Source organism: Hyla sarda, chromosome 8 (assembly GCF_029499605.1).
Source record: "Hyla sarda isolate aHylSar1 chromosome 8, aHylSar1.hap1, whole genome shotgun sequence".
NCBI lineage: Eukaryota > Metazoa > Chordata > Amphibia > Anura > Hylidae > Hyla > Hyla sarda.
The window spans coordinates 73,487,668-73,497,911 of NC_079196.1; the positions used below are offsets into that span (position 1 = coordinate 73,487,668).

Genomic DNA, 10,244 nt, shown 5'->3' on the forward strand with positions numbered 1-10,244 from the left:
TTGTGCCTCACTTTTTCAAATTTGCTCTAATATTTCATTATTAAAAAATTATTATTTTTCATTACTTCTTAATTTAATTTATTTTATTACTTAATTATTATTTAATTTAATTTATTTAATTTATTTATTTCATTCATTTTATTTTGCTATAATCTTCTTTCAGTTCATACATATAATTGTCTTTTTCAAGACAATTTTTTCATATACTGTAATTCCGCCATTTTCTTCCTTGCTTTCATACTATATACTCAACAGTATAATGTTTCAGCATTAGCCTTCTTCTAAATTGATACATATACTTACCGCTGGGGGTTTTTCCACTAACCCCCGTTCTCTACATCTGGTCACCTTCATCCCGGCTTTGTCCCCTGTTAGTTCCCTCGGCTTGCGCCTTTCCTATTCTTCGCATAGCCGCCATCTTAGGTGCCGCTCGAGCGCGTCTCTCGCGAAATCTCGCGATACCCGGCAGTGAGGTGATCTCCTGTCAGGGTGAACGAGATTTCCGTCATTCTCCTCAGAGCGACGGAGCGAGTAGCAGCGCACAGTGACTTAGCGTTACATTGTTACCTCACAACTGTTCGCCATTATACTTTGTATCCTTTTCACTTTCCATTTTAAAAAATTTCTTTCTAGTTTCTCACCTACTGTGTTAGACTGCCATCTAGTGGCTGTAATATACATTACAAGCTGGGGAAAAAACTTTTTCCTCAGCGTATTACCCCTCCATAACCAATTGACTTTGCCATAAATACAAGTGTATATATGTATGTATGTGTGTAGGTTTGTATATAGGTATATATACATATGGGCATACGTATATATTAGTTAATTTTTTCTCAATTTACAACTGCTTGATAATTATTTATTTAATTAATTAATATACTGGTGGATATTATTCAACATTATTGTTTTTTCCTTCACCCTTTCTCACAGTATATTTCTCTCATTGTATACCTACATTCTCTTTATTCTCAACATGTCTGAGGAAAATAAAACTGTATCTGATCCTTCACAGGATCGTATTCAAACAATGGTGGACGCATCTGTGTCCAAATCGGTTCAAGCAGCGATTGTCACCTTACAAGACACAATCACAAAATCCATGAACCTGGTTTTGGCACGTGCCACCCTTCAAAACCCCTCAGATTTACCACCCCGAACTCCATCTGACCAATACTGGTCGCCCAAAGAATCAGTCTCTGAACTGGCTAAGGGCTTTAACCCCTTAAGGACCAGGCCATTTTACACCTTAAGGACCAGAGCGTTTTTTGCAATTCTGACCACTGTCACTTTAAACATTAATAACTCTGGAATGCTTTTAGTTATCATTCTGATTCCGAGATTGTTTTTTCGTGACATATTCTACTTTAACTTAGTTGTAAAATTTTATGGTAACTTGCATCCTTTCTTGGTGAAAAATCCCAAAATTTGATGAAAAAAATGAAAATTTTGCATTTTTCTAACTTTGAAGCTCTCTGATTGTAAGGAAAATGGATATTCAAAATAAAACATTTTTGGGTTCACATATACAATATGTCTACTTTATGTTTGCATCATAAAATTTATGAGTTTTTACTTTTGGAAGACACCAGAGGGCTTCAAAGATCAGCAGCAATTTGGAAATTTTTCACAAAATTTTCAAACTCCCTATTTTTCATGGACCAGTTCAGGTTTGAAGTGGATTTGAAGGGTCTTCATATTAGAAATACCCCATAAATGACCCCATTATAAAAACTACACCACCCAAAGTATTCAAAATGACATTCAATAAGTGTATTAACCCTTTAGGTGTTTCACAGGAATAGCAGAAAAGTGAAGGAGAAAATTCACAATCTTCATTTTTTACACTCGCATGTTCTTGTAAACCCAATTTTTGAATTTTTGCAAGGGGTAAAAAGGAGAAAATTTTTACTTGTATTTGTAGCCCAATTTCTCTCGAGTAAGGACATATCTCATATGTCTATGTTAATTGTTCAGCGGGCGCAGTAGAGGGCTCAGAAGGGAAGGAGCGACAAATGGTTTTTGGGGGGCATGTCACCTTTAGTAAGCCCCTATGGTGCCAGGACAGCAAAAAAAAAACACATGGCATACCATTTTGGAAACTATACCCCTCGGGGAACATAACAAGGGGTAAAGTGAACCTTAATACCCCACAGGTGATTCACGACTTTTGCATATGTAAAAAATAAAAAAAAATGTTTTACCTAAAATGCTTGGTTTCCCAAAAATGTTACATTTTTAAAAAGGATAATAGCAGAAAATACCCCCCAAAATTTGAAGCCCAATTTCTCCCGATTCAGAAAACACCCCATATGGGGGTGAAAAGTGCTCTGCTGGCGCACTACAGGTCTCAGAAGAGAAGGAGTCACATTTGGCTTTTTGAAAGCAAATTTTGCTCTGGGGGCATGCCGCATTTAGGAAGCCCCTATGGTGCCAGAACCGCAAAAAAAACCCACATGGCATACCATTTTGGAAACCAGACCCCTCGGGGAATGTAAAAAGGGGTAAAGTGAACCTTAATACCCTACAGGTGTTTCACGACTTTTGCATCTGTTAAAAAAAAAAAAAAAATTCTTACCTAAAATGCTTGGTTTCCCAAAATTTTTACATTTTTAAAAAGGGTAATAGCAGAAAATACCCCCCAAAATTTGAAGCCCAATTTCTCCCGCTTCAGAAAACACCCCATATGGGGGTGAGAAGTGCTCTGCTGGCGCACTACAGGTCTCAGAAGAGAAGGAGTCACATTTGGCTTTTTGAAAGCAAATTTTGCTCTGGGGGCATGCCGCATTTAGGAAGCCCCTATGGTGCCAGGACAGCAAAAAAAAACACATGGCATACCATTTTGGAAACTAGACCCCTCGGGGAACGTAACAAGGGGTAATGTGAACCTTAATACCCCACAGGTGATTCACAACTTTTGCATATGTAAAAAAAAAAAAAAAATTTTTACCTAAAATGTTGGTTTCCCAAAAATTTTAGATTTTTAAAAAGGGTAATAGCAGAAAATACCCCCCATAATTTGTAACACAATTTCTCCCGAGTACGGCGATACCCCATATGTGACCCTAAACTGTTGCCTTGAAATACGACAGGGCTCCAAAGTGAGAGCGCCATGCGCATTTGAGGCCTAAATTAGGGATTGCATAGGGGTGGACATAGGGGTATTCTACGCCAGTGATTCCCAAATAGGGTGCCTCCAGCTGTTGTAAAAGTCCCAGCATGCCTGGACAGTCAGTGGCTATCTGGTAATACTGGGAGTAGTTGTTTTGCAACAGCTGGAGGCTCCGTTTTGGAAACAGTGGCGTACCAGACGTTTTTCATTTTTATTGGGGAGGGGAGGGGGGCTGTGTAGGGGTATGTGTATATGTAGTGTTTTTTACTTTTTATTTTATTTTTTGTGGTAGTGTAGTGTTTTTAGGGTACAGTCGCACGGGCGGGGGGTTCACAGTAGTTTCTCGCTGGCAGTTTGAGCAGCGGCAGAAAATTTGCCTCAGCTCAAACTTGCAGCCGGATACTTACTGTAATCCTCCGCCCATGTGAGTGTACCCTGTACATTCACATTGGGGGGGGGGGGGGGGGGGGGGGGAACATCCAGCTGTTGCAAAACTACAACTCCCAGCATGTACGGTCTATCAGTGCATGTTGGGAGTTGTAGTTTTGCAACAGCTGGAGGCTCCGTTTTGGAAACGGTGGCGTACCAGACGTTTTTCATTTTTATTGTAGGGGTATGTGTATATGTAGTGTTTTTTTACTTTTTATTTTATTGTGTGTTAGTGTAGTGTTTTTAGGGTACAGTCACACGGGCGGGGGTTCACAGTAGTTTCTCGCTGGCAGCTTGAGCTGCAGCAGAAAATTTGCTGCAGCTCAAACTTGCAGCCGGATACTTACTGTAATCCTCCGCCCATGTGAGTGTACCCTGTACATTCACATTGGGGGGGGGGGGACATCCAGCTGTTGCAAAACTACAACTCCCAGCATGTACGGTCTATCAGTGCATGCTGGGAGTTTAGTTTTGCAACAGCTGGAGACACACAGGTTGTGAAACACCGAGTTTGGCAACAAACTCAGTCTTTTGCAACCAGTGTGCCTTCAGCTGTTGCAAAAGCTACAACCCCCAGCATGTACGGACAGCGGAAGGGCATGCTGGGTGTTGTAGTTATGCAACAGCGGGAGGCATACTACTTTGGCTGGGGATGCTGGGGACTGTAGTTATGCAACAGCTGGAGACACACTGGTTTGCTACTTAACTCAGTGTGCCTTCAGCTGTTGCAAAACTACAACTCTCAGCAGTCACCGACAGCCAACGGGCATGCTGGGAGTTGTAGTTATGCAACCACCAGATGCACCACTACAACTCCCAGCATGCACTTAAGCTGTTTGTGCAAGCTGGGAGTTGTAGTTACACAACAGCTGAAGGTACATTTTTCCATAGAAAGAATGTGCCTCCAGCTGTTGCAAAACCATAAGTCCCAGCATGCCCATAAGTGCATGCTGGGAGTTGTGGTGGTCTGCCTCCTCCTGTTGCATAACTACAGCTCCCAGCATGCCCTTTTTGCATGCTGGGAGCTGTTGCTAAGCAACAGCAGGAGGCTGTCACTCACCTCCTGCTGCTGCTTGATCGCCGCACAGGTCAGTCCCGCTGCCGCCGCCGTCGTCGCTCCTGGGGCCCCGATCCCAACATTAACGCCGGGGATCGGGGTCCCCAGCACCTGGGGTGCACGTCCCGCACCCGCTCACGTCCTCCGGAAGAGGGGCGGAGCGGGTGCGGGAGTGACACCCGCAGCAGGCGCCCTGATTGGTCGGCCGGTAATCCGGCCGACGAATCAGGGCGATCGTGAGGTGGCACCAGTGCCACCTCACCCCTGCAGGCTCTGGCTGTTCGGGGCCGTCTCTGACGGCCCCAATCAGCCAGTAATTCCGGGTCACCGGGTCACTGGAGACCCGATTGACCCGGAATCGCCGCAGATCGCTGGACTGATCGCCGACATGGGGGGGCATAATGACCCCCCTGGGCGATATGCCGCGATGCCTGCTGAACGATTTCAGCAGGCATCGGGCACCGGCTCCCCTCCGGCTAGCGGCAGGGGGCCGGGAAAGGACAGGACGTACTCCTACGTCCTCGGTCCTTAAGGACTCGGAAACGGGGGCGTAGGAGTACGTCCATTGTCCTTAAGGGGTTAAAGGACCTGGAAAGTCCAAATCAAAGAGACGACATTTGTCTGTTGATCCTTATTCCAAACCTACTAGATACACTTTAGAATCTCATACCCCCTCCAAATCACAGGCAAATGACTCCGTCCCTATAAGGGGAATTAACCAGTCAGATAATACTTCTTCCACCCTAGAAGAGGCTCACTCCTCTAAACGGAAAAAAGTGGACTTTAGATCCAAACCAGACTCCTTTAGAGAGTCCTCATCTGAAGATTCTGATCACTCAGACATTGAGGATGTGGACGATATTTTATATATCTCTGAGGAAGGTGGCTCAGACCATGACGACCCTGCTCTGCAGGACGACACCAAAACAGGTGATTCTAATGACCCCTTTTTCGATCCCTCATTGATTTATCACCCTCGGTCAGGGGAATTGTTACCTGAACCTAAGGTAGCTGAATATCTGGCTATGTGGGTATTTAAATCTCTGGACAAGGCTTCTAGGAGCAAATTAAAGTCAGAGTGCCCCCGCCCATCTCTCCCGCATAATTCTTCGGCCACCCCCGAGTTGGACCCTTTACTCAATAAATTTTTATTTAAGACGGGAAAGAATCCAAAGAAAGGGATCGACCGCAGCTTCAAGGCTTGCCAGGACAAACTTATGGACCTGCTAGGTCCATTAACCAAAATTCTCAATTTGGCAGAACTGGCTTCTAACTCAAATACTTCGGTGGATACCGAAACTCTGAAGGGATGGGCTCAAAGAGCCATATGCTTATTCGGCAATGCCAATGCCGCTCTCTCTACAGAGAGAAAGAGGTCTATTCTAATGAAAATAGACCCGCAGTTGACCAATTTGGCCTCTACGGAGCCACCTAATCCTACTAAAGGATTACTCTTTGGAGACGAGTTCATAAAAGAAATGAACAAATACGTGGGCCTGTTTTCGTCTTTAAGTAAGGCACAGGTCTCTATGAAGAAGGTCTTCTCTCAGAAGATTTTTGGAAAGGCTGGAAGAGGCAGGGGCCGCTCTTCCAGCCGCTCAACTCAGTATAGACCCCAATATAGAACCACATATAACCCACCACAACCCTCCTTCACTACACCCACCCCGACACCATTCTTCCCATACAGGGGCAGACCTTGGCGCGCACGAGGACAACGGGGTTACCCACGATCCAGACCATCTTCAGGTAAGACATGTCCAGTGTTCTTCCCTTCATATCCCATTAGGAGGGAGACTCCTACATTTTTTAACAAATTGGAGTATGATTACATCAGACTCCTGGATTCTAAACACAGTCAGGGGTTATCAAATAGAATTTGTTTCGCCCCCAATTCAAATGTCTCTCCCTCACCCGATCCAATTCTCCATGACAGACAAAGAACTCATAGATCTAGAAATCAAAGATCTCCTCTCAAAAAGCGCAATCACTCCAATCCCCTATCATTCTACAGGTTATCTCAGCAATCTCTTTTTAGTCAAAAAGAAAGATGGCGGTCACAGACCGGTCATCAATCTGAAATCCCTCAACAACCTGGTTGTATATCGTCATTTCAAGATGGAGGGAATTCACCTCCTAAGAGATATTTTAATGAAAGACGATTGGCTCGCCAAAATAGATCTGAAGGACGCTTACCTTACGGTTCCAATCCATCCTTCATCCCAAATTTTCCTTCAGTTCCTATGGAACAACCAAAGGTGGCAGTTCACTTGCCTCCCATTCGGCCTATCATCAGCACCTTGGTGCTTCACAAAACTTCTCAAACCGGTGATTGCATTACTCAGAGGTCGCGGGGTTCGCCTTATAATATACCTCGACGACATTCTTCTTATGGCTCAATCCAAGGAACTTCTATCTCTTCACACGGATTGGACTATGTCTCTCTTAACCCATTTGGGTTTCCTCATAAACTTCGAAAAATCAGTTCTTATCCCATCACAAGAAATCGAATTTCTGGGTTTTCTGATCAACACCCAATCAACTACCTTAAGTCTTCCATCCAGGAAATTAAAGACTATCAGGAAGGAGATTCGTCAAGTTCTTCGCAAGGACTTGATCTCCCTGAGAACGATAGCCCACATAGTGGGTCTTCTGGCTGCTTCCATTCAAGCTATATTTCCAGCCCCCCTCCACTACAGAGCGCTTCAACGGTTGAAAATTCACCATCTAAGAGAGGGGCTGGGTTATTCAGACGACATCCGTCTATCTTCCGAAGCCAGAGAGGAACTTCTCTGGTGGCTCGTCCACATAGAATCCTGGAACGGAAAAGCGATCTTCCATCCAAATCCGGATTTAATCATAGAATCCGATGCGAGTCTTTCTGGATGGGGCGCTCATTGTGGACCTCTTTCGACCGGAGGGAAATGGTCTCCCTCGGAATCTACTCTACACATAAATTGCCTGGAACTCCTGGCAGGTTTCTTTGCTTTAAAGAGCTTTGCAAAGAATTCCTCAAATTGTTGCATCCTCCTTCGGATGGACAACATATCTGCTGTCCAATACATCAATCATCTGGGAGGCACGAATTCCAAAATGCTTGCAGATTTTGTCAAAGATTTTTGGCATTTCTGCTTGGACAAAAATATTGTCCTGAAGGCAGAATATATACCAGGGATTTCCAATTCCATAGCGGACTGGTATTCTCGTTATCTTACAGACAACAGCGACTGGAGACTTCATCCCCCAGTCTTTCAGAGGATCAATTCTTTATGGGGTCCTTTACATCTGGATCTCTTTGCATCACGACTCAACACCCAACTTCCTCAATTTTTTAGTTGGCGTCCGGACCCAGAAGCGCTGGGAGTGGACGCTTTCCTTCAATCTTGGCCGAGGAAGATCCTCTACGCCTTTCCACCTTTCAACCTTATCCCTCGGGTTCTATTTCATGTTTTGATTCAGAAAATCACCCTGGTGTTAGTTACACCTCTATGGCCAACTCAATCCTGGTATCCTCAAATTTTAAGTCTCCTCATCGACTTTCCTCGTCTTCTACCAGCTTTCCCTCATCTTCTCCTAGACCCTCAAGGGAACTTTCATCCTTTGATCTTATCCAACCAACTACCTCTGGTTGCCTGGTTGATATCAGGCCAAACAGACCTGACTTCCAATTTTCTCAATCAACTAGAGACATATTATCAGATGCCTGGGCCCTGGGTACCAGAAAGGCTTACAGATCAGCCTGGGGATTATGGATTCGTTGGTGCAATCAACGGGATGTGGATCCCTTACATGCATCTATTCCCAATATCTTGAATTTTCTTTCTTTTTCATTTGATGAGGGTAAAGCTTACAGAACGATAAATCTCTACCGTTCTGCTATCTCATCAAATCACCCGCCTATTGACTCCATCCCTATTGGCAAACATCCTTTAGTATGCCAATTACTTAAGGGTATTCGATTCAGACGTCCATCTTTACCCAAATATTCAACAACTTGGGATGTCAATCTTATCCTACAAATGTTCACCACCTGGGAGGATAATGATTCTCTTTCTCTTAAACTCCTATCTTTCAAATTAACAGTTCTCCTTTGCCTTATCTCAATCAAACGCATTTCCGACGTTCGTGCTTTAGACATAACACGTAGACAATTTACTCCTCAAGGGGTTCTTTTCTCTATTTTTCGTCGTACAAAAACCAACCTTCAATCTGTGTTCTACCCCTCTTTTCCATATCAAGATAAACTATGCGTTGTCCGTTGTCTGCACTCTTACGAATCTAAAACGGAATCTCTTAGACTTTCTTCTTCATCTCAATTACTTATCTCTTTTTGTAAACCCCACGCTCCAGTTACCTCAACCACACTTGCTAGATGGGTTAGACAGACCATGCAAATGGCGGGTATTGACATCACCAAATTTGGTGCTCATTCTACTAGGGGAGCAGTATCTACAAAAATTTTTCAATCAGGAGCATCCCTTTCAGATTTACTAAAAGCTGCCAATTGGTCCTCCGAGTCTACTTTTAAAACTTTTTATTTCAGACCCGAATCTCATGTTTCTATGGTATTATTATAATGTTATTATCATGCATATTTTATATGTTTTTAGACACATGATTGTATTTTATATCTAGCTTTAAACTAGCATAATAGGAGCGTTTTGTCTTGCCTTAAAATTGGGAATTTTCCTATCCATTGTGACGGAAAATTTGGATTTTAATAAAGACCAAACGCGAGTATTATCCCTCCCTTTTTGTAATACACCCATCCCTATAACTATTTTGTTCTTTATTTCCGATAGTGCAACAATAACCCATCAGTATTCTTCATCTGCAACCTCTTCGTATGGTGGATTTGAGGAGACTACGTCTTCAACGCCTCCGAACTTCGTTCCCTCGTTGTTTTCAGAAGTTTTCATGTTCATCGTCTTCAGTTCTATCTTTCGTGTCTAAGGTAGTTCTTCTACAGATTATCCAGTTCACAGCAAAGAAGAGGAAGATACCTGTGTGTGGATTACCTTTATTACCTGGGCTGTGGACTGATTGGATGATCCATATAGCATACTAGGTTACGTCCTAGGTTTCATGGTTATATGCATTACATATGTAAAACGTTTTTTCTTTTATTATATACAATATATGGTTGCTGCTGTGTCAGTAAAGAAGTCATATAAGCATAATACTCGCGTTTTGTCTTTATTAAAATCCAAATTTTCCGTCACAATGGATAGGAAAATTCCCAATTATCCCCTATGTATTCCTGTATGTAATCCCGTATAAATCCTTCAAACAATTTACCCACAATGCACGTTAGACTTACCGGTCTATAGTTTCCTGGAGAAGACCTAGTGCCCATCATGTAAAGCAGAAAATATACGTGGACACGCCCACTTTTACAAAACTGACGTGAACGGTGTAAACCGCGGCACAAAGCTCTTTGAAATGTGTTCAATATTTTTTGCGCCAAAATTTTGGCGCAAAATTGATTTTTTTGTGCCGCAAAATTCTTTGAGAATCTACCCTCTGTGTACTTTATAAATATTTATAATTCTACTATTGTGCAGAGTTTTGTTCGGCGCACACTGCTGCTCCAGCACTTCTAGCTATGTGAGCAGTGCCGTGGAGGTAGAGAAGGCGTGCACGGTA

General features: G+C 43.2%; 1 protein-coding gene across 1 annotated transcript; it reads left to right on the forward strand.

Annotated features, from left to right (window-relative positions):
- The first annotated feature begins 976 nt into the window (after window positions 1-976).
- Window positions 977-9,936, forward strand: LOC130285284 (uncharacterized). The gene is made up of 3 exons (XM_056536642.1): window positions 977-1,121; window positions 5,175-6,347; window positions 9,401-9,936. The coding sequence occupies exons 1-3, from the start codon at window positions 977-979 to the stop codon at window positions 9,409-9,411; spliced, it is 1,329 nt and encodes a 442-aa protein (XP_056392617.1). The 3' UTR covers window positions 9,412-9,936.
- The last annotated feature ends 308 nt before the right edge of the window (window positions 9,937-10,244 follow it).

What these genes read in the sequence shown, in the direction of transcription:
- LOC130285284 (XM_056536642.1), top strand. Translation starts at nt 977, where the DNA reads ATGTCTGAGGAAAATAAAACTGTATCTGATCCTTCACAGGATCGTATT. An exon ending in CATGAACCTGGTTTTGGCAC is followed by an intron (nt 1,122 to 5,174) that starts GTGCCACCCTTC and finishes ATTGTCCTTAAG; the next exon opens with GGGTTAAAGGACCTGGAAAG.